Below are 25,271 nucleotides of genomic sequence, written 5' to 3'. Positions count from 1 at the left end.
TGGAGGTTTCTTCTGTTAAAAGAGAGTTTTTCCTTCTGTTGGAGGTTTCTTTATGTTAAAAGAGAGTTTTTCCTTCTGTTGGAGGTTTCTTCATGTTAAAAGAGAGTTTTTCCTTCTGTTGGAGGTTTCTTCTGTTAAAAGAGAGTTTTTCCTTCTATTGGAGGTTTCTTTATGTTAAAAGAGAGTTTTTCCTTCTGTTGGAGGTTTCTTCATGTTAAAAGAGAGTTTTTCCTTCTGTTGGAGGTTTCTTCATGTTAAAAGAGAGTTTTTCCTTCTGTTGGAGGTTTCTTTATGTTAAAAGAGAGTTTTTCCTTCTATTGGAGGTTTCTTCTGTTAAAAGAGAGTTTTTCCTTCTGTTGGAGGTTTCTTCATGTTAAAAGAGAGTTTTTCCTTCTGTTGGAGGTTTCTTCTGTTAAAAGAGAGTTTTTCCTTCTATTGGAGGTTTCTTCATGTTAAAAGAGAGTTTTTCCTTCTGTTGGAGGTTTCTTCATGTTAAAAGAGAGTTTTTCCTTCTGTTGGAGGTTTCTTCATGTTAAAAGAGAGTTTTTCCTTCTGTTGGAGGTTTCTTTATGTTAAAAGAGAGTTTTTCCTTCTATTGGAGGTTTCTTCTGTTAAAAGAGAGTTTTTCCTTCTGTTGGAGGTTTCTTTATGTTAAAAGAGAGTTTTTCCTTCTGTTGGAGGTTTCTTTATGTTAAAAGAGAGTTTTTCCTTCTGTTGGAGGTTTCTTTATGTTAAAAGAGAGTTTTTCCTTCTGTTGGAGGTTTCTTCTGTTAAAAGAGAGTTTTTCCTTCTGTTGGAGGTTTTACTTCCAGTTAAAGGAGAGGTTTTTTTCCTCCTATCTTATGTGGGAATTGTTGAATTGTTGGGTTCCTCTGTATAATGTTGTGAAGTTATGTAGGAAGGACTTGACTGTGTTAAGTGCTCTGAAATAAACTGTGTTGTGATTTGGCGCTTTATGAATAAAATGTGATGGAACTCCACCAGCATGATTGTATTTTGGTCCCACTTTGTTTGAATTGACTAAAATCTTTACTAATTGCGAGAGATTTGATATTTTTGAAGACTGCTGGTCCAAATGAAGATTTTTTTTTTTGACACAATATGATCACACTCTCACACAGAACCACTCAAACACTGCTGACAACTGCTCAGCATAACCATCAAAGAAACCGGATCAACACATCTGACTTATCACCGGAGTAAACGCTGGCCCGGCGCCGTGCAGCCGGCGGCTCCCTTACCTCCAGGTTCTGCAAGTATCCCTCCTGTGGGTCGCACAGCAGCGAGGAGATCCGGTGGTTCTGCCTCATGCAGCGGCTGCTGCTGTCCTTCCACATGGGGAAGATCTGCCGGATCACCGTCATGCGCCCCAGTGCACTGTGGGTAAGCTCCAGGATCTCCGTGTCGCTGATTTCCTGCGCGTGACGAGAGGGTTGGTGTGATTACAGTTTTCTAAGAAGTCTGATTGTGGAAGATTTCTGAAGTGCTGCTGAGACGAGAGGAAACAGTGTGTGTGTGTGTGTGTGTGTGTGTGTGTGTGTGTGTGTGTGTGTGTGTGTGTGTGTGTGTGTGTGTGTGTGTGTGTGTGTGTGTGTGTGTGTGTGTGTGTGTGTGTGTGTGTGTGTGTGTGTGTGTGTGTGTGTGTGTGTGTGTGTGTGTGTGTGTGTGTGTGTGTGTGTGTGTGTGTGTGTGTGTGTGTGTGTGTGTGTGTGTGTGTGTGTGTGTGTGTGTGTGTGTGTGTGTGTGTGTGTGTGTGTGTGTGTGTGTGTGTGTGTGTGTTTGTGTGTATTTCACCCCCTTGATGAACAAAATGACGTTTATTTTGTTTGCCGTGTTAATTAAAAGCAGCGAATGGGCAGTTTTTTTTAAGAGAAAAACAAACTGCAGTCGGAGTGAACAGCTTCCTCCGTTGATGCGCATGTTTAATTGCTTTGACGTGAAGGAAGACCATTTATTTTCTGTGAGGTGTAATTATAGACTCTAACTCTAAAAGCTTATTAAAAAAAAAAGCCTATGAATAATTTTATTATGTTTCAAAACACAAAATATAATTACAGCCTCATATCTTAAGGAAAAGTCCGTTTCTTTTCTATTAGGTAAGTTGTGTTTCTGTATTTAAGTCGACTTCATCCAATTAAAACCGAACGTGTAAACAGAGTTTATAAAAAACACGTCATTCTGTCAAACTAAAGGCTTTAAAGTCCAAACAAGCTCGACTCCATGTGCCGTTAATTACAGCCGAGACGCCGGGATCAGTTTGATGAAACGTCTCTTCTGCTGACGGATCATGAATCGGATTCTTCTCTCAGGTTGGTTGAGAGCAGACCTGGACCTGTCGTTAGCGTCGTTGGCTGGTTGTTCACTTGAGTTTAGCCGTTTTGTTGTAAATTGAACCGGCCAAAGGCAAAAAAATAAAGTAAATAAAGTTCATTGGCAACTAATTCAGTAATTTTTCAAGCATATGTTTTAAATATTTCATGGTTTCATATCCTCAAAAGCGATATTTTGTTGAATTATTGTTAAAAAGGACTGTTTTTCACAGATAAAGTTCAAAAATATAATTTCGAGTCAAATCAGGTGCCACATTATTCAATCTTTTTATTTCAATAAATGAGCTTAAATAAAGTCAGAGTTTGGAGTTGATTTATCATCGTGAGGAGTTTTTAGTTCTACTGAGCCCTCTGAGGAGGACGAAGGAGGAGGAAGAAAAGCGTGACAGCGATGGATGAAGCCGTCGATGCTGACGGACGGTTTAACCGAGCGCACCTGAAGCAGCCGGAACGTCACCTGCAGTCTTTTTGTTCTCGAAGCGTCTCGTTTACATTTCAAAGAGAAGAACCGCCGTCATTTACGGTTCGAGTCCGTTTTCGACAGTTTCCCGATCGGCGCCTTGGTAACGAGGTTCTGCTCAACGCGAAGCAGTTTTTAACGTACGACCGCGACACAAACGGACGTCAGGAACAAAGACCTGAACGGCAGGTGAGTGAGACGAGTTCGTTAAACGGGACTTTTAATGCTTCCTTTTTGTTTGAGGACTCATTTCCTGTTAAAAAGGTCTCTGAGGGCACCGTGGAAATCTCACTGTAAAACTTTTCAAATAAATCAAAATGTCTGTTGCGATATTTGGACATTCGTGATCACCTGAATTCTCCCTCAAGAAGCAGAGTGAAGTTCACGTTGGTGTTTTTTGGAGATTTCCTGTAAAATACGGATTCTTTTTGCTTTTTCTGTATCTTCCATGTTGCTGTTCCCTTCGTGGGATCAATAAAGTCTATCGGTCTATTTATGTCTGCTCCTCAAACCAAACCTGACTTCATAGACTCTTTCCAACCCCCCCCCCCCTCTATCAACCCCCCGCCTCCTCCCTGCCTCCTCCGGTTAATTACCATCATCGCTCTTCACCTCTCTCTCATTATTGTGAGACCTCCTCTCTGTTCCCTATTCTCTCCTCCTTTCTTCTGAGAGTCTCCTCCTCTCTCTCTCTCTCTCTCTCTCTCTCTCCAGGTGTCTTGTGGTGGTTTGTGTTACCAGCAGACGGAGTGTGTGTGTGTGTGTGTGTGTGTGTGTGTGTGTGTGTGTGTGTGTGTGTGTGTGTGTGTGTGTGTGTGTGTGTGTGTGTGTGTGTGTGAGTGTGTGTGTGAGTGTGAGTGTGTGTGTGAGTGTGTGTGTGTGAGTGTGTGTGTGAGTGTGTGTGTGTGAGTGTGTGTGTGTGTGTGTGTGTGAGTGTGCGTGTGTGAGTGTGTGTGTGTGAGTGTGTGTGTGAGTGTGTGTGTGAGTGTGCGTGTGTGAGTGTGTGTGTGTGAGAGTGTGTGTGTGTGAGTGTGTGTGTGTGAGTGTGTGTGTGTGAGTGTGTGTATTGACCCTGCAGCTTGCCAACTGAGTTGAGCTTCACAGGAAACTTGGCCTCCAAAAGAAAAACTATTTAAATTTAGACCCTCGGACATTTAATGGTGGCAGAAATAATCCAAAAGTAAAAACTCTGATTTGATTTTAAACGTGGAAACATTTAAATTATTTTGCTGCCGACTGAAAAGCCAAAAGGTGTTTGTTATACTTTTTCTTTTCAAAGGTTACTTTGATAATAGAAAAGCAGAATTACTGGAAAAGTTTCCAGTAGTTTTTTGTTAAATAAAGCGTGTCTGTGTCACACGAGGCTGTTTAGGGTTGAATAAATTAAGAGGGAGGAGGAGGAGGAAGAGGAGGAGAAGGAGGAGGAGGAGAAGGAGGAGGAGGAAGAGGAGGAGGAGGAGGAGGAGGAGGAGGAAGAGGAAGAGGAAGAGGAAGAGGAGGAGGAGGAGGAAGAGGAAGAGGAGGAGAAGGAGGAGGAGGAGAAGAAAGAGGAGGAGGAGGAGGAGGAGAAGGAGGAGGAGGAAGAAGAGGAGTGGGAGGAGGAGGAGAGAAGGCGGGAAAATGGGGAAAAAAAGGAGCAGCGAACGATTATGAATGATTTTCAAGATAGAAAGATATTCGTGATGAAAGAGATGTTCACATTTCAGAAGGAAAACACACACACACACACACACACACACACACACACACACACACACACACACACACACACACACACACACACACACACACACACACACACACACACACACACACACACACACACTCACACACACACAGGCAGTTTTATCAAAAGGAATATGTTTGATGGTAAACTCATAAAGCTCAAGCAGACGGTGGTGGAGGAGTGACTCAGAGGAGTGACTGGGGGGAGTGACTCGGAGGAGTTACTGGGAGGAGTCACTCAGAGTAGTGACTGGGGGGAGTGACTCGGAGGAGTTAATTAAAAAGCAGAGTGTAATTAGTTAAATGAGGACTTAGTAGAGTGAGTGGATCAGGAGGCTGCTGCCACGCTGGGAGGCAGAAAGGAGGAAAAACCTGGCAGTGAAAGCAAGCTGAGGTTTTTCTGTATTCAGGCTCCAGCAGACGACCCCCCCCCCCCCATATGCTGTTAACACTCATCAACTCGGTTAATTGGCCTCAACGACGTCTGGATATCGATATACTGGAGCAGAGAGGAATTTATTAAAAAAAAGGAAGGATGAGGTCGGTATTGTGGGATTTGAGTCGGTCCCAGCTGTGTGTGTGTGTGTGTGTGTGTGTGTGTGTGTGTGTGTGTGTGTGTGTGTGTGTGTGTGTGTGTGTGTGTGTGTGTGTGTGGTGGGAGGGGAGGGGGGGCATTTTCTCTTTTCACCCCTGCTCATTTCAATTTGACTTCCAGCCGAGGAAAGTCGCCCACGCGAGCGGATCCCCGACCGAGCGGGAAAAATCCCCCAAAAAAGGTCCGCCGCGACACAAAAGACGCTCGGCAGGAGTTTCTATTCCACATGGAAATGTGTTTTCACAGGAAGGAGCTCTTCAACCGATCCGCTGTTTCACTGCTGTTCGCTCTTTTTAAAATGAGCTGCGATTAAAGCCGTCAAAACATTCACATCAGGTCCAGATTATATGAACCACGTCGGAGAGTTTGGACATTTGAACGTGGTGGCACAAAAAAACAAAACCCTGAAGACGCCTGAAGACACCTGAAGACGTCTAAAGACGTGAGCATCACGAGACGCCGCCGACGGCAGTTCAGCAATTTCTGCAATTTTGCTAAATTCCAGTGATTTTTTTTTTTCTTCACAAAACCGTTTCTCAGAAGTTCTGCTGAATGTTTTACAGCACAAAGTCTTTCTGAACAAAACTCACTTTATCAACAACAATAACTCATGTTGTTTATGATTATTAGAACAGGAAGTCATTATATTATTTTACTCTTCATCAGGTAGTTATGAAACAAGATTTTTTTTTACTTGACTTGTAAGTTTTGCAAATTCCTACAATTTTACAGGAAAAACCCTTCACTTAAAACTCCACAAATTACATCAGAAGATTTTAGAAGATCGAACACACAAAAACAACCGAGTGAAATCCTGGAGGAACTAAAACAGTTATCTAAATGAATACATGAATATTTAGCTGAGCAATAGGTGAATGGTTGTAAAAGAAAGAAACTGCTGAAATGATTAACTAAAATGACTGAATAAATTTGAAATATTAAACTAATAATATGAATAAATGGTTGAAATCTTAAATCAAAGTTTAATAATTAAGCTTCATGTAAACAATTAACGAGCAACAGTGAGAGTTTAAATTTCTTTTGCTAAAAATAACATTTAGTTTCTGTCGCTCAACAAGCTGGATTATATTAAAACACAAATATAGTCTTGTTAATTGTTATTCAATTTAAAAACTGATGAACAGAACATGAAGAACTGAATCAGTGTTATTAATATAAATGTTGTGGCGTGTCGGAGGACGTCTCACCTCGTTGACGAACACCCAGTGGCTGTCCTTGGAGGCCAGGTTGGTCTCCACCGCCTGCAGACACAGAGACACAAACAGACGCTGAACAACAACTGCTGTCGTCTTTGTGAGATCGAAACGTTTTCCGTGACGGGTCGTCCCGCCAAAAAATGTCGAGCAACAAAAGCATCTGAGAGTGAACAGAGTGAGAGGTCCTGATAATCCGTCCTGCGGATGATCGGCGAGCACGAAGCCGATATCACCAAACCGATATCACCAAACCGATATCACCAAGCCGATATCACCAAACCGATATCACCAAACCGATATCACCAAGCCGACATCACCAAACCGATATCAAACCGATATCACCAAGCCGATATCACCAAGCCGATATCACCAAACCGATATCAAACCGATATCACCAAGCCGATATCACCAAACCGATACCAAACCGATATCACCAAACCGATATCACCAAACTGATATCACCAAACCAATATCACCAAACCGATATCAAACCGATATCACCAAACCGATATCAAACCGATATCACCAAGCCGATATCACCAAACCGATACCAAACCGATATCACCAAACCGATATCACCAAGCCGATATCACCAAACCGATATCACCAAACCGATATCACCAAACCGATATCACCAAACCAATATCACCAAACCGATATCAAACCGATATCACCAAACTGATATCACCAAACCGATATCACCAAACCAATATCACCAAACCGATATCAAACCGATATCAAACCGACATCACGAAGCCGAGCGGCGCTCAGAGCCGGAGGAGCTTCAGCAGGTCATTCTGAAGTTTCACTAGTTTTTACATTTCATCCACAGAGAAGAACAAATAATATCAACACCTGAAAAATAACAGAAATGTCAAATTAGTCGAAGCTGAAACATCTGATATGAAAAATAATCTGTTAGATGTATTAAAGAAAAAAACTCTTTGCAAATCTGTTAAATTAAAAAAGGAAAACTTAGAATTTAACGCTCATTCACATTTTTGATGAAAAAGTTGACGTCATATTTGGAGGCAATTAGCTTAGCTTAGCATAAAATAAATACTGGAAGCTGGACGATGATGTCACTGCTGGTTGCTGATTGGCTTACAGACAGTAAATATTATCATATCGACCCTTTTAAACATGCTAACGCTCTGTTAGCCTTTAGCTAGTAGCAAAGCAAAGCGAAGTGTGAATTGTCCTCAAACAGCCACCGTAGAAAACCTTCAGACCAACTTCACAATAATGTTGAGTTTCTGGTTTTTATTCACGTTCTATCGTAACAGATGCAGATTGATGACGTTTTCACGCTCTGAAGGAGGAATGTTTCCTACATGTGTGTGAGAGTGTGTGTGTGTGTGTGTGTGTGTGTGTGTGTGTGTGTGTGTGTGTGTGTGTGTGTGTGTGTGTGTGTGTGTGTGTGTGTGTGTGTGTGTGTGTGTGTGTGTGTGTGTGTGTGTGTGTGTGTGTGTGTGTGTGTGTGTGTGTGTGTGTGTGTGTGTGTGTGTGTGTGTGTGTGTGTGTGTGTGTGTGTGTGTGTGTGTGTGTGTGTGTGTGTGTGTGTGTGTGTGTGTGTGTGTGTGTGTGTGTGTGTGTGTGTGTGTGTGTGTGTGTGTGTGTGTGTGTGTGTGTGTGTGTGTGTGTGTGTGTGTGTGTGTGTGTGTGTGTGTGTGTGTGTGTGTGTGTGTGTGTGTGTGTGTGTGTGTGTGTGTGTGTGTGTGTGTGTGTGTGTGTGTGTGTGTGTGTGTGTGTGTGTGTGTGTGTGTGTGTGTGTGTGTGTGTGTGTGTGTGTGTGTGTGTGTGTGTGTGTGTGTGTGTGTGTGTGTGTGTGTGTGTGTGTGTGTGTGTGTGTGTGTGTGTGTGTGTGTGTGTGTGTGTGTGTGTGTGTGTGTGTGTGTGTGTGTGTGTGTGTGTGTGTGTGTGTGTGTGTGTGTGTGTGTGTGTGTGTGTGTGTGTGTGTGTGTGTGTGTGTGTGTGTGTGTGTGTGTGTGTGTGTGTGTGTGTGTGTGTGTGTGTGTGTGTGTGTGTGTGTGTGTGTGTGTGTGTGTGTGTGTGTGTGTGTGTGTGTGTGTGTGTGTGTGTGTGTGTGTGTGTGTGTGTGTGTGTGTGTGTGTGTGTGTGTGTGTGTGTGTGTGTGTGTGTGTGTGTGTGTGTGTGTGTGTGTGTGTGTGTGTGTGTGTGTGTGTGTGTGTGTGTGTGTGTGTGTGTGTGTGTGTGTGTGTGTGTGTGTGTGTGTGTGTGTGTGTGTGTGTGTGTGTGTGTGTGTGTGTGTGTGTGTGTGTGTGTGTGTGTGTGTGTGTGTGTGTGTGTGTGTGTGTGTGTGTGTGTGTGTGTGAGTGTGTGTGTGTGTGTGTGTGTGTGTGTGTGTGTGTGTGTGTGTGTGTGTGTGTGTGTGTGTGTGTGTGAGAGAGTGTGTGTGTGTGTGTGTGAGTGTGTGTGTGTGTGTGTGTGTGTGTGTGTGTGTGTGTGTGTGTGTGTGTGTGTGTGTGTGTGTGTGTGTGTGTGTGTGAGAGTGTGTGTGTGTCTAATCCCGGTCCAGACCAGATGTTCCTTTGTGCCTGTTATCCTATTATCATTTCAATAATTACTTTTTCCCTTCATTCAGTTGACATGGTGAGATAATGACAGTGTTAATTTAAAATGATAAAAACAACGGAGGCAGAACAACAACCACACGGACACGTACTCATCATATATGTCAGCTAACACACGCCTGCATACTAACCAACGTTGAACTATGATCACCGTGACGATGCTCGCTGCTGTTTAGCGGTTTGTGTAGAAGTGGAGATAAAATTGTTCGTTCCTCTCTGTGATTTCATACTGCAGCTCTAAGGAAGCACAACATGTTGGTTTGTGAAGAGAGGCTCCAAAAACCTTTCGTGGCGCACAACAAAGCCTTAAGATGCAATACCAGCGAGTGCCACTAGAGGTCGGCTCCAAAAAGCCTCCGGCTCCATAGACTCCCATTCAACTTCTCTCATCAAATCCAAAGTGAATAAAATGTGTCCATCAGTTATCTCGGTGTTGTTAGCTAAAGTCACTCCTTCTTCTTAGTTTTCTGGAGGTCCATCTGAAAATAATCCCTCATTCATTAGAAAAGAAGATTCAAGAAGACCTGTTTTTGGGGGGCGTGTCTGTTTGATTGACAGGCCTGTGGTGCAGTCAGGTTACAGCTATCGGTGGGCGGGACGTAGTATCGTCAGGTTTCCGATCAAAGCTCTGCAGCCTGATAGCAACATGTTCTTCTTCTCTTGATGTTGTTTTATGAAGGTTGGAAGACAGCTGCGTTAGCGCCACCTTCTGACACGAGCAACACATTACAACCTGCCACCGGTAGAAACATGGGAAATAATGAAGAACAATATTCGGAGATACAAATAGATTTCTATACATTTTAATGACTATTTATATATTAAATAATTGTGATTCATCCCGACTGGAGAAGTGAAAATAGTCACAAAACTCAGAACTCAAATATAACATAACATAACACACGTTTAACGATCTGTAAACAAATATTTTGGACAATAAAAGATCAATCTGTGGAGTTAATGTTAACAATATTGTTATTTATCCATTTGTCCATCTGAAAATAATCCCTCATTAATCAGAAAATAAGCTTCTTCGGGTCGGGGACGACCCGGAGAACACAAACCTGCGATGGAGAATTTGAAACAAGCTTTCTGAGAAAAACCTGCCTGAAAAGCTGGTGGAGAAAAAAAAAAAACTCATCTCACTGCAGTCTGCTGCAGAAGGAGGAAATCTCAGTGTCACATCGTCTCGGTGTCCTCGAGGCTCCGACTGACAGTTGTTCTCTAACAGGTTCCACATCAACAAACACAGACACACTCATGTAATGCAGCACAAGGAGAAACCTGCAGTCAATCAAACAGACACGCCCCCAAAAACAGGTCTTCTTGAATCTTCTTTTCTAATGAATGAGGGATTATTTTCAGATGGACCTCCAGAAAACTAAGAAGAAGGAGTGACTTTAGCTAACAACACCGAGATAACTGATGGACACATTTTATTCACTTTGGATTTGATGAGAGAAGTTGAATGGGAGTCTATGGAGCCGGAGGCTTTTTGGAGCCGACCTCTAGTGGCACTCGCTGGTATTGCAGCTGAAGACACTTCTGGATCAGAACCATTTTACAGACCTGAAGCTACGAACTCTTTTAGAAACAGTCTGCGGTAAAGAGGAATTAGGAAATAAGACTCCCAGGATTGAATGGATGTCCTCTGAAGTGATGCCCCCCCCCTCCCCCGCTCTGTGTGAGTGTGAGAGTCGATGATGCTGTCAGTGATCAGGTTAACCTATAGTAAAGGCCACTGCCTTGCTCCCATAAGACACTTCACACTGCGTCTCCCTCTCGGAGATATTACACCTGTCACTATAACCTTTACAGGAGCCTGGATGGACTTTGTATATTATCACACAAACACATGGAGCATGAATCACCTGAGACGGACGGTGAAACCCTCTAACGATCCATCTCCGTCTTACATAACTGTGTTATTCTTAACGGATTTTGCTGCCTCCCTCGTTAACATGCGGCCCGCGTCGCTTTATTTTCTGCCGCTGTGGCCACAGAAATTGGTTCTCAACAACGTTCTCCGTCGCCCGTCGATGTGAAAACATGTGTATTGTAGCTCTCGATGATCAGTGCAGGTGAAGAGGAGGAAGGTTTGTGGAAAGGAAGCAAGAAAAACAAGACTGACAAAATAAGAGAATAAGAAAATGCACCAAGCGTTATTTATTCCCCGTATGAGAACTGGCTGAAGACGCCGACCTTGTTGCTCCTCAGACTCTGAACACTTGCTGTTCATCGCATTTGCTAAACGTCTTACTATTTTGAAGAGCTGTTTTTTCAGCGGGTTCGGCTGTTCGGGGAAAGATGGGACGCTTCTGTCGCCAGCAGCTGTTTAAGGCTGGATATTATTCAGAGATTTTCAATCAGGGTTCCTGATCGATACTTTTTAAAAATATAAATACTATAAAATGAATTTTAATAATAGAAAACCATAAATAATAATCACAAATAATGGTGCAAATGTTTCGTTTTCATGGTGTTTAGAGGGGGAGAGTCGACCCGAGGTTATTTTTTTAGACCAACAATTCTTTTTTTAATTCTACAATTTACTGATGTCCATAAACGCCTCACATGCAGGCGACCAGTAAACGCTACAATTCAGCAGATTTAAAGATCCCTGATGTGGACCAAGCTGTTAGTCAGAGAACATTTTGACCTCATGGTGGGAATAAAAAAAACTCTGAGAGTCACCGAAATATGTATTGTTCATTGTCAGGGAAGCATAACGATCAGGAGAGCAGGACTCCTGTCAGACTGGATGTTTGTGTTGTGGCACGCTGAATATGTCAATATTTCCTCAAAAGTCAACCGGCTCCGTGCGAGTCGAGCCGCTCAGTCCGTCTCATCAGTCTCATCGTGCAGTCTGATGAGGTCACAACACGACCACGACCCCTTATGGTGCTGCAGGAGTCCCCCCCACCCCCACCCCCACGGGAGGACGACGATGACGAAGGCTGACTCACATGACTGACAGCATCACAAATGTGTGAGAAGCTTGGAGTGAGAGCAGCGAAGCCGGACGACACAACGAGAGGAAATCATGCGGACGGGAGGCCCGAGGAGCCGCGACCAGACCGTGAACACAGACGCAACAACCTCCTGACTTCAGATGGTTAGATCTTTCTCTGTTTCCTCGGGGACGTGATGGAGCACGGGTCAAACTTCTGATGACTTCATCTGTCGGAGTGGAGACTTGATGGAGAGGAGAGACGCTGAGGGTGACGTACTCAGACATCCTCAGACATCCTCAGACATCCTCAACATCCTCAGACATCCTCAGACATCCTCAACATCCTCAACATCCTCAGACATCCTCAACATCCTCAGACATCCTCAACATCCTCAACATCCTCAACATCCTCAACATCCTCAGACATCCTCAACATCCTCAGACATCCTCAGACATCCTCAGACATCCTCAGACATCCTCAGACATCCTCAACATCCTCAACATCCTCAACATCCTCAACATCCTCAACATCCTCAGACATCCTCAGACATCCTCAGACATCCTCAGACATCCTCAACATCCTCAGACATCCTCAACATCCTCAGACATCCTCAACATCTTCAGACATCCTCAACATCCTCAACATCCTCAGACATCCTCAGACATCCTCAGACATCCTCAGACATCCTCAGACATCCTCAGACATCCTCAACATCCTCAACATCCTCAACATCCTCAGACATCCTCAGACATCCTCAACATCCTCAGACATCCTCAACATCCTCAACATCCTCAACATCCTCAACATCCTCAACATCCTCAACATCCTCAACATCCTCAGACATCCTCAGACATCCTCAGACATCCTCAACATCCTCAACATCCTCAACATCCTCAACATCCTCAACATCCTCAACATCCTCAGACATCCTCAGACATCCTCAGACATCCTCAACATCCTCAACATCCTCAACATCCTCAGACATCCTCAGACATCCTCAACATCCTCAGACATCCTCAACATCCTCAACATCCTCAACATCCTCAACATCCTCAACATCCTCAACATCCTCAGACATCCTCAACATCCTCAACATCCTCAACATCCTCAGACATCCTCAGACATCCTCAACATCCTCAGACATCCTCAACATCCTCAGACATCCTCAGACATCCTCAACATCCTCAACATCCTCAGACATCCTCAACATCCTCAGACATCCTCAGACATCCTCAACATCCTCAACATCCTCAGACATCCTCAACATCCTCAGACATCCTCAGACATCCTCAACATCCTCAGACATCCTCAACATCCTCAACATCCTCAACATCCTCAACATCCTCAACATCCTCAACATCCTCAACATCCTCAGACATCCTCAGACATCCTCAACATCCTCAGACATCCTCAGACATCCTCAACATCCTCAGACATTCTCAACACCATAGAAGCTGAAACACTGACTGACATTTAAAGCAGCTGATGATCACAGCTGTTTTTAATGAGTTTCCCACCTGCAGGATTTACAAACACTCAGAGTGGACTTTTCAGTGATGTCAATGTATTTTTAACTTTTGCTGAAAAAGTTTCAGTGGAGCTTAAAAGCTACGTAAAAGTTCAGATTTTCCAAAACGCCAAACTCACGACTAATAATCATAATTATGCAAAACATAATACAGTTGAGCTTTGTGGTCAAAACAAAGAGATAAATAAAGAATAACTCGCTGAATAAATCATTGCACACATCAGAATGATTGTTGCACCAACAGCCTGCAGCTCTCTTCTCTGCTGGAACATTTCATCTGAATTCTGTCTTCACTTTCTTTCTGCAGTGTTTATATTCAACACACTGCAGCTGCAAGCTTGTTGCTCTCATGTCAGACCTGCTGACGTTTGTGTGGCGACCCCTACTGGCAGCAGCTGCAAAGACATGTAGCAGCTACCCTTCAAACATTTTACAGATGTCAACCTGCCCAAGAGCATCAACGTGACACCCGGTCTGCACTCAGTCCTGTCCTCACTGTACTACAGGCCTGTCAATCAAACAAGCCCCCCCTCCCCCCTAATATCTGTGTTTAATTCCTAATATCTTGGCGTGCAGGAGTTATTTTCAGAAGGACGACCAAAACTGACATTTGCTGACATGGTATTTCAGGAGAGAACTTAGTGCTTTTTCAATGGGAGTCTATTGGAGCCCCTAGTGGCCCTCAGTGGTATTGCAGCTTGAGGCACTTCTGCATCGGCCTCAGTTTTTGGGACCCGGAAGCTATGAACATGTTTATATGTCCAGTCTGTGCTCTTAATGCAGACGGTTAGGGTGAGAAACTTTTTGTTTATTATGTTTTTTGTCTGTACTCGGACCATCCTCGTCTTCGGCGCTACGGTCACAGCTGTTGCTCTCGTTTTCCCTCCGAAGATCTGCTAACATCTCCAAAAAATCCAACCAGTTCATCGTGAAGTCAAAGTGAGCATTTGTGCCAAATTTGAAAAAAGTCCGTCAAAGTGTTCCTGAGATATCACGCTCATAATCCAGGGACGGACGACGGTAGAAGCGGACCGCCTTCAGCCACAGCTGTCGCCATGAAACAGTAAAACACTTGATGTTTATCTGCAGGTCTGACGCTGATGTCTTATTATCCGTTAGAAGCTGATCAGAAACCGCCCCTGAAGTGTCACGTTATTGTTCACAGGATAATTAAAGAAGCCGAACAAATCAGCTGCTTTTCTTTTGCTGCTCTCGACAGATGCTTCATCGCTGATCACATCGTCCTCTCCGAACAAACAAACAAACAAATAAACAAACAAACAGCTTCAAATATTGTGCAGGAAAGTGCTTTAAAATGTTGAGGAGACACCACAGAAGCTGCGAGGCTGCTGCGGATCAAAGTGCTCCCACCAGGTAGAGTGAGAAGCAGCGTCGGAGAGGACGGAGACGCCGCCGTGTGTTTTTCTGTCTCCGCTGCAGCTGTTTGTTAAATTCCGCCGGCAGCGCCTCGACCTTCCGCGGTGCTGATGAGGTATCGATCGGACCGGCTCGCGTACATGAAAAAAGCTGCGAGACGGAATCAGGGCTTCTCTGCTAAATATTGAGTGATGAAACACGCTGTTTATTTTTGGACGGCACCTTGTTTGGTTTCCGTCCTCATGCTTACAAAGAAACGGAGAACATCGCAAATAGAAACCTGAGATTCGTTACACAGTAAAATATCCAAGAAGCAATTTGACGGCTGAGTGAACTTCTACTTTTTTTTAATTGTCGGTAAAAGCGTGTGTGTGTATGTATGTGTGTGTGTGTGTGTGTGTGTGTGTGTGTGTGTGTGTGTGTGTGTGTGTTTGTATGCGTGTGTTTGTATGCGCGTGTTTGTATGTGTGTGTTTGTGTGTGTGTGTTTGTGTGTGTGTGTGTGTGTGTGTGTGTTTTTATGTGTGTGTGTGTGTTTGTATGTGTGTGTGTGTTTGTATGTGTGTGTGTGTGTGTGTGTGTGTGTGTGTGTGTGTGTGTGTGTGTGTGTGTGTGTGTGTGTGTGTGTTGTGTGTGTGTGTGTGTGTGTGTGTGTGTGTGTTTGTATGTGTGTGTGTGTGTGTGTGTGTGTGTGTGTGTGTGTGTGTGTGTGTGTGTGTGTGTGTGTGTGTGTGTGTGTGTGTGTGTGTGTGTGTGTGTGTGTGTTTGTATGTGTGTGTGTTTGTATGCGTGTGTTTGTATGTGTGTGTGTGTTTGTGTATGCGTGTGTGTTTGTATGCGTGTGTTTGTATGTGTGTGTGTGTGTGTGTGTGTGTGTGTGTGTTTTGTATGCGCGTGTTTGTATGTGTGTGTTTGTATGCGTGTGTTTGTATGTGTGTGTTGTGTGTGTGTGTGTGTGTGTGTGTGTGTGTGTGTGTGTGTGTGTGTGTGTGTGTGTGTGTGTGTGTGTGTGTGTGTGTGTGTGTGTGTGTGTGTGTGTGTGTGTGTGTGTTTGTATGTGTGTGTGTTTGTATGTATGCGTGTGTTTGTGTGTGTGTGTGTGTGTGTGTGTGTGTGTGTGTGTGTGTGTGTGTGTGTGTGTGTGTGTGTGTGTGTGTGTGTGTGTGTGTTTGTATGCGCGTGTTTGTATGTGTGTGTTTGTATGTGTGTGTGTGTGTGTGTGTGTGTTGTGTGTGTGTGTTGTGTGTGTTTGTATGTGTGTTTGTGTGTGTGTGTGTGTGTGTGTGTGTGTGTGTGTGTGTGTGTGTGTGTGTGTGTGTGTGTGTGTGTGTGTGTGAGTATCGAAGCCTGTTGGGTTGTGTTCCTCTTTTCCCCTCAGACCTCCATTGTTGTCCAGAACCATTAAAAACAGACTTCTGTTCCTTCGTTACCGAGCGGATCGATCCACAACAAACATCCTCCTGTTGATTTGCTTAAGACGACAGCCCAGATTTATTCTGCACAGCATTACTGATCTTATCTTTTTGAGAAGTGAAACTATATTATGTATGACATGTTTTTATAGATTTCTGTCTTCAGTAGGAACCGATGGGCTCCAGATGAAACGGCCTGATTTGGCAGCTTTGCTTTTGTCTGATTTCTGTTTTGTTTACTATTTATTACAATAAATAACTTAATCCAACATTATCCGCTCTGTCCATTCCTGTTTTTGACCTAAGACTCAAGGTTATGGAAAAAAGGTCAGAAGATGAACAAACAATAATTTCCCAGCATGCCTTCGTCCTCGGTAACTTTTGAGAATAAAGAAACTAAATAAAAAGGCCGAACTGATGGGTAGAAATAACATCTATTTTTAGTACAGGTTAAGTTCCCGGCCGTCCTCGAGAGTTAGCTGCTTTATATTACACTCTGCTACCGAGAACAAAGAACAGCTGAGATGGACCGAATGAAACACGACGACAGCATCGTTTTCCTCTTCAGATCAAAGGTGTGTTGGCATTAATGAAGATGAGTAGCCTCACTGCCACGGTGAGGAAGAAGCCGAGCACACGAGCGGACGCTCGCCACGGGATTCAATCTACTTTCCAACCCTCAGCGATGAATAAAGAACCGCTCAACCTGAAACACACTGGAGGACGGATGAGACGACATTTATGGTCCGAACTCGACTTCTGCCTCATAACAGACTCACTGTGTTCTGCTGAGGCAGTGACTTTTGGCATTGGGTGTAAATTGTGGAGGAATTTGGACATAGTTCCTCAGATACTCGGTTTTCCAACCAGTTGTGATTATTTTGGTTCTCACAGGAAACAGAAACAGAGATATTTTCTATTCCAACACAACTATACTCTGCGAAAAAAGAAAATCATAAAAGAGTTCGTAGCTTCAGGTCTGTAAAATGGTTCTGATCCAGAAGTGTCTTCAGCCGCAATACCAGCGAGTGCCACTAGAGGTCGGCTCCAAAAAGCCTCCGGCTCCATAGACTCCCATTCAACTTCTCTCATCAAATCCAAAGTGAATAAAATGTGTCCATCAGTTATCTCGGTGTTGTTAGCTAAAGTCACTCCTTCTTCTTAGTTTTCTGGAGGTCCATCTGAAAATAATCCCTCATTCATTAGAAAAGAAGATTCAAGAAGACCTGTTTTTGGGGGCGTGTCTGTCCTCATGGCAACCTGGAGCCAGATAAACAGCAGGAAAATGGATGGACTGGTAGATGTCAGATTGGAAAGCAGAGAAAATGTTTTACAAGGAGGTTCAACAATCTGAGGAAGGTTGTGAAAGACAAGTTTGTCTGCTAATGTTTCCGAGGGTCAAGAAAGAAATTTCACTGCCAATGTCCAATAAAAAACAGAAAACAAACCGTCTTCAGGTTGAAATGAAAAACGAAGAGTTCGACATCACAGAGCTGACGAAGACGGTCGGAGACTCGGAGTGGGTTCGACATTCACACCTTTCTTTGTTCTGGACGGCTCTGACATCCAGCGCACGCACACACACACACACACACACACACACACACACACACACACACGCACACACACACACACAAACACAGACACACACACACACAGACACACACACACACACAGACACACACACACACACACACACACACACACACACACACACACACACACACACACACACACACACACACACACACACACACACACACACACACACACACACACACAGACAGAGCCGTCCCGAGCTGCAGGGTGTCACAGTACCGAACGTAGCCCTGCTTTTAGTGGCTACGTGACGACCTCCATCCGGAGGCCCCCGAGACTCCCGGACCGACTGGAGGTCGGGTTGATTCTGTCAGGACGAGTCAGGCTGCTTCCAGCGCCGCCGCCGGAGGAGGACGAAGAGCCGCTCCGTCCTCGCTGCGAGCGTCGAAGCCCTCGAGAGCTGCGCTAAAAGCAGCTCTTCACGAGATGAGAGTTCACGCGGGACGAGAAGGAAGCTGTGAACGAGGAGGTCTCCTGTTTTCGTATTCGTGAGACGGTGTTTAAAGAGTCAAGATGGTGTCAGCTCACCCAGATCACTGAAACCGTCGTGGAGGTGAACTCTACCGACGCCGTTCATGATGTTAAAATAAAAAGTCCTAATGGTCAGGTTTTTTTTAGAGGTCCTCAAGTGGAATTTATGAGCAGCTGGCTGGGTGCAGTATTTGAAAGATTGGCTGCAAGGTTTGCGTGTATATACCTTTAAGACCGAGAACAACGTTTTGCATGCTTCTTCTTTTGAAGCTGATTGCGACGTGTTTTATATCCGAGCTGCCGTCTGTAGCTGCAGATGCTGCTTTTGAAAACAGACGTAATTACACCATCAGTCTGCTGAATACTGTGACTTCCTGTTTCCCTTTTAAAATTAAAAAGCATCATTTCAATTTAAAAGCCCTCTAGTGTTACATATATCTGACAAAGTCCTGTTACATTACATTACATTTATCTGACTCTTTTATCCAAAGCGACTTACAATAAGTGCATTTCAACCATGAGGGTTCAAAACCAGAACAACAAGAATCAAGAAAATATCATTTCTTCCAGAAAGCCAAACTACAAAGTTCTATCAGCAAGTTCCATGTTAAGATACTAAAGTTCTGCTGTTCAAGGTGAAGGAGGAGGAGGAGGAGGAGGAGGAGGAGGTGTGTTTTTAGTTTGTGGTGGACGATGTTCAGAGTTTCTGCTGTTCTTATGTCGGTGGAGCTCATTCTACCATTCAGGAGTCAGGACAGCAGACAGTCGTGATTTTGTAGTGTTCTTACACTGAAACAATATTATGTTTTTTTTAATTTTCTTTTCTTAATTGATGAGTTAATGTTGTGAACATTCAAGTAAATGCAATAATTTGCCTAAATAATTCCAACCAAAGGTTCAAACTGTACAATAGTTTTATATTTTGATGTTCCTGTCTTCCACAGAAGCTAAGAAATCATGTTTTTATTGAACGCCAACAGTTCTGTTAAAATTCTCCTTTTGATGAGGTTATTTTCTTTAGGAATGTTTTCAAGGTCTTAACAGGTTCAACTTCAAGGTTTTAGAGCCTTTAGAAAAGGTTTAAGTACAACGAGTGCAAACACTCTCCAAACACTGCTGCTATTTCAGGTCATTTAATAAAAGACAAGTGGAATTATATTAATAATCAGATCTGAATTCAATCTACCATTTGGTTTTTAGTAATTATTTATATAAATGACTCAGCATTATTCTGTATTCACACCGAATCACTCGAGTGGTTTTGGATGGATTAGAAAGATTTCTGGTGTCAAATGTGTCCAAGAAGCAGAAGAACAGCTCGGCCTCATCACAGCAGCTGTTAGCCACATTGTGAAAAGGTCCATTTCTCCAGGATGTTTTTGTAATTGACATATTTCAGACCATCTCTGGTCTCTCTGCTGCTTTCAGACTGATAGAGAAGCAGCTCACGGTCACACTGAAGCCTGCTGAGCTGCTGAAGCTTTTACCTGTCTGAACGGATGAAGAAGCACGAAGACGATAAAACTCCAGAAAATATGATTCATCCGAGAGTTTCCTGTCTGCTCGTCAGCTGTTGTTGTTTCTAAATCCAACCTGCAATCCCTGTTCTTCAAACACCTTCAGGGGCTTCACCGCCACCTTCTGGACTGGAGGGTGACTCTGTGGTTAATTGTGTGGAGAGTTTTATTTGCCTACATGACCCCTGACATGATGAGTGTAAACGCGGCCATCGGGTCATTTAAACTTGATTTTTGCTGCCTTATTTTAATGATTTAATTTCAAATAATTTCATCTCTCTACATTCACCTGATTTATTCAAAGTCATGCGCACAAGAAACTCTTTTTCCAGCATTTAAGAAAATGAATTTCTCCATCTTTAGATCATTTACTGTGTAATCCCTGTTTTACATGTGCGCTTGTGCATGAATATAAAATATCAGAGATTAAACGACGTCCGTGAATTCAGATTAATGAAATTCAGAGTCTGATTTGTCTGAAACTGAAGCTGTGTTATGTTTAGTGTTTAAAAATGTCTTCTCAATGACCAGTCTGTCTAATCAATCGTAAAAAGGTCGTCAGGAACGAGCTATCGAATCGTTCATGAGTTTCAATACATCCATCGCTACAAATGTGAGATTTCATTTTACCTGTGATGATTTTTATCAAAAAAAAAAAAAAATCCTCAAATTGCAGCTGGAACAGTTGAGATAGAGAGTCGAGCGTGTCCTGTGTGTTCGTGGGTGTACGAGTGTGTGGGAGGACAAACAGGAAGTCCTCCGGGACATTTTTTCTCCTGCTTCATTTGGACTTTTACATTTTTCTAAGACTGCATGAAGAAGTTTCAGAAAAGATTTCTGTCTTTATATTCACCTCTATTGTTCATTTTTATTGGACTGCAGTGAAAGAAGAAATAACGATCTGAATCACCTGAAATATTTTGTTTTATTACGGCTTGTAGCTGATATTACTGACGGCAGACTGATTCAGGGATGTGCGTTTCTCTGTTTTATGAAGCCTACAGATACTTTATTTTTAATTGTAGAAAATACTGTTTGATAACTTGTCACACTCCACCTGTAAATGTCTGTTATTCCTCTAAAGAAAGTGCTCTGAAACAGACAGCGGACACCAATTAATCATCTTGAAGCGTGCAAACCTTTCTGCAGTTCAAGAGCAGGTCGTTTTTAAGGTTTTAAGCCAATTAGCGGTTTTGGACAGCGACACAATCGATGTGACAATCAGCACTTTTTAAAGGACAGGCTGAGAACTCATTAATCTGACAACATGTTCAGTGATTTTAAAGTTACAAAAATTCCAACTTTGTCAACTCCTGGAATTAAAAGAGACAATGAGGCTGCACAGAATAAATATGATCAAATGCTGTATCGTTGTTCAGCTCTGTGATCGCTAATAGCTCTGATGTTTGGGTTGGTGGAGACCAAAAACAGCTAAAAGACAGCAAAACTGTCCTGAAGTGGACGCAGACTCTACGAGGAGGATGACGTTGCTTCATCACAAACAACTACATCCTATCAATCACTATGTTAACTTAAAAGGTGATTGTGTGGAAGTTTAATGCTCAGAGCTTTTTGTGTCGCCCCCATTTGGGCAAAAAAATAATCTGTCACTGCAGGTTTAATCACAATCACTCAGTAAATCACGTTTTCATCCTGATTTAATTGTCTCATTGAGTTTCAAGCAAAAATATGCCCAAAAAAATCTTGAATCTATGAAAACTTGACGACAGAGGTTCATGATTCTCAAAATTAAAATGGCTTTCAGAAATATTTTGATTTGATCATATTTATTTGTTTGATTTCTTTTTCATTTATTTGAATTATTTTTATCTCTTTATCTATATTATTATATCGTATTGCATCTTTCTTCTACTTACTTTTCTGTCGGATGTTTTATCCTACCTTATGTTAAACTTATGATTATTTACTTTTTATTACAAGCAATCATTCACTAGTCTTAATTTTTATTCCTGGTTTTTTTGTTTTTTTTTGTAGTTTTTAAAAAATCTACTTCTTATTTATTCTTACTGTTATTTTATCTTTAAAATCGATCTTCAAAACATTTTTCTTATTTCTTTTCTTTCGTGCATTGATCTCAAATTGTTTTTTTCTTTTTAGTTAGTTTTCAATTTTGTTATTCAATTGTTCTTAGATTATTAAAATCTTCTAAACTACAACTAATCATCCTGTCAATCATCTGTTAAGGTGTTTGGACTGTATAAAGGTGCTATTTAAATAAAGTTTTCTCCAGAATTAAAATTTGACATCCAACATGAGTAAATTCCAGCAGGCAGGTTCTGGTCTGAATGAACCATCAACCTTTCTGAGTCCGGTGGACCTCAACGACTTCACATACTGGCTGAACGTAGCTTCTAATGGCATCATGACATCATGACCAACAACAGACCAACCTGTAAACACAGAGATCCTGTAAAACTACATGTTTTTTGAGGCTGCAACCTCACTGGGTTCGCTGAGCTCAGTCCTGAGGCTGCCAACAGCCCCTGCAAAGCGCACTCCGAGACCCTGTTTAAATCACTCGCCATGTCGGCATGGAAACCAGTCATCAGCATCTCCTTCAGAAGCTGTTTCAGTCTCCAGCCTCCTCTGCTCTGCTGGCACCGTGCCGAGTACAAGAGTTTCTCGGACACCTCATGCAGCCTGAACCTCTGAGGGAGGTGGAGAACAACCCAACACGGATCGGTCTGAGAGGAGAAGACGTGTTCAGATGTGAGGAACATTACAGATGTTCTCCTGGAAACAGCTCTCAGATGACTAATAGATTCACAGTTTAAAGATGCAGGGATTTAATGCAGATGTGAAAGGTGTCAAACTGCCGTCAGATACACTGAGAAGCCAAATCTGCTGAGTCGATGTGACAAACCAACCGATCCGGCTGCACCAACGAGCTCAGTGATTTCAAGAAGCGCTATAAGACTCATGTAGAAACAGAAGATTTTATAAGAATACATCCTTCATGTCTGGAAAACTTCTGATTCTACTGTTTCTGATGTACTTTTATTATCTGTGGGATAGTTGCTGTTAATCTATCAAAGATGGAGAGATGATCTCAGGGAGGTTGAGTTAGCCTGGAACAAGTTGAAAACAGCCGTTCAAATCCAAATCAGGCCAAAGTTCAAGGTGTGATCGATAAGTTCCGGCCTACAGCCACCTGTTCCTGAGCCCACGCAGTGATTTCCACGACAGAATCTGCCGACAGTCAAGTGTTCCTGAGCCCATGTTCAATAATTGCAAATTAATCTGCAAAAAAAGAAGAAAAAGTAAAACGGACGTTGTGAGAACCAACGTTTCACCTTTAAAAGGTGAAAAACAACAAACGTAAGGTGAAATATTTTATGGTGGTGCTTGTTTTTCTTTTTAAACCTCAAACAATTTTACAGTTTCACACTGATGCAAACACACACACACACACACACACACACACACACACACACACACACACACACACACACACACACACACACACACACACACACACACACACACACACACACACACACACACACACACACACACACACTGCCCGTAGCAACCCGTTTGATGTCAAGAGGGCTCGGAGAAGAATCCCCGGCGAGAGCTCGAGGTCACAGCGAGACTCAACTCACCCTCAGATGTTGCTGTGAACAACAGAACCTCAAACAGTCGCTGAGTTCTGCATGTCACCGTCGACCTGTTGGTGTAATTACCGCCTGACCGGCCTGAGGGGTAAACCGACGGAGAGGGTCAGGATTTGTTTGGCTTTCAGCAACAAATAGAGGCCAGAAATGATGTGCAGGCCAAACAACACATCAGGAGTGATTTTCAGAGGATCACAGGATCACACACTGCAGTTTATTCTAAATCAATAGCAAACAAACCGTCCTGCAACCAGAAATACTCACGACTTATACTGAATGTGGATGAAATCCGCTGCTGCAAATAGTCCCCAACAAATGCAATGTTTCCAAAAATGTCCAAATGTTTTAGAAAATGATCGAGCTATTTTGAAAAAAATGAATTCAATTCAATTCATTTGGGGAATTTCTTGTAAAACCAATTTCGTAAACACAGTAAAAACAAATCGCTATCAAAAGTCAGACTATCTCACATTGACAGCCAGATCTGAGTCTAGTTTTCTATGAAGTTCTCAAAGCTGCAGGACAATTTACACTGTAAAAATTAGGAAGACAAATATAATAGTGCGTCTCCATTGGTACTCTAGTGCCAGACGGGTTGTTTGACATTCAACTGGAGGAGCTGAAAATCTCAGTTTAAAGTATTATTCCCAGGATGCATTCTGATTTTCTCCACCTCCCGCAACATGTTTTCTTCCTGCTTCGCTCAGCTCTCACAGAGACCCAGCCAGTAAAACCAGCCGGAGGTCAGAGGTCACGCATCGGTAGCTGATGGCTTTTTCACATTTCTTGGCAGCTTTAAGATTTCAAGTCATCACCAGAAGTCTGCTTGTTGAACTTCGGCCTCTTAAAATAAAATGAGATGTTCCGCCCACGCTTTACTCTCCGATTCTTACACTCATCACGCACCAACAATGAACTGATGACTTCCTAATGAGCACGACTTCTAATAAATCATTGTTTTAAGAAGAAGAAATCAGTCCTTTCTGTATTTAGCATCACGTTGCTCTGTGATCACCAACATCTCTTTCCGTCTCTTTTTTCTGGAGAAAACTTGTTCCTTGAAGTCGGCTCTCTTCTGACTTCAAACTTTCTTCCTGTGATGCATTCAGTGAACGTCAGAGAGCCATCAGGGCTAAAAGCTTAGATGTACATTGTGCCTGTATGAAGGGACATATGGAGGATAATTATAGCTTTTCTGAGCGACTATTATTTCATGATTTTTATATATTAGAGCTTGTGATGGCCTTCAGAATCAAACGTGAGGTTTCATCTCGTCTCTGTCGGGTTCTGACGGGACGAGCCGGGCCTCAGATCTCCCTCCTATCTTATTTCCCTCCGTCGACTCCGTCATTGTCCGCCGCCGTCACTCATCCCTCCATCCCATTATAAGTGGTCACAAAGAGGGACGGAGGGACGGAGGGACGGAGCGGGGGAGGAGATAGAGATTAAAGAGGAACTGAAGTGTCCCATTTCAAAGAGCAGGTAAAGGTGTCTCACTGCATGATAATAAGGTCTGGAGTCGGAGACGGCAGTTCATTATACCGGAGGACGAAGTGTGTGTGTGGGGGTGTGTGTGGTGTGTGTGTGTGTGTGTGTGTGTGTGTGTGTGTGTGTGTGTGTGTGTGTGTGTGTGTGTGTGTGTGTGTGTGTGTGTGTGTGTGTGTGTGTGTGTGTGTGTGTGTGTGTGTGTGTGTGTGTGTGTGTGTGTGTGTGTGTGTGTGTGTGTGTGTGTGTGTGTGTGTGTGTGTGTGTGTGTGTGTGTGTGTGTGTGTGTGTGTGTGTGTGTTGAGTGTGTGTGTGTGTGTGTGTGTGTGTGTGTGTGTGTGTGTGTGTGTGTGTGTGTGTGTGTGTGTGT

At 43.1% G+C, this 25,271-nt stretch overlaps 1 protein-coding gene across 3 annotated transcripts in view; it reads right to left on the bottom strand.

Annotated features, from left to right (window-relative positions):
* Positions 1-25,271, bottom strand: part of grid1b (glutamate receptor, ionotropic, delta 1b) — a 335,801-nt gene that overhangs the window by 42,319 nt on the left and 268,211 nt on the right. For all 3 annotated transcript variants that reach the window (XM_069717577.1, XM_069717578.1, XM_069717579.1), the window contains 2 exons: positions 6,319-6,372; positions 1,242-1,415 (listed from right to left, as the gene is read on the bottom strand). In XM_069717577.1, the coding sequence (XP_069573678.1) occupies positions 1,242-1,415; positions 6,319-6,372 (228 nt within the window). The remainder of the gene's footprint in view (positions 1-1,241; positions 1,416-6,318; positions 6,373-25,271) is intronic.

Source organism: Brachyistius frenatus, unplaced genomic scaffold, assembly GCF_029030835.1.
Source record: "Brachyistius frenatus isolate BFR_SWC_R1_liver_20210118 unplaced genomic scaffold, ASM2903083v1 Contig_177, whole genome shotgun sequence".
Classification (NCBI taxonomy): Eukaryota; Metazoa; Chordata; class Actinopteri; family Embiotocidae; genus Brachyistius; species Brachyistius frenatus.
Note: the sequence above shows the minus strand (reverse complement) of the source record. Positions and strands in the feature narration are given on the sequence as shown.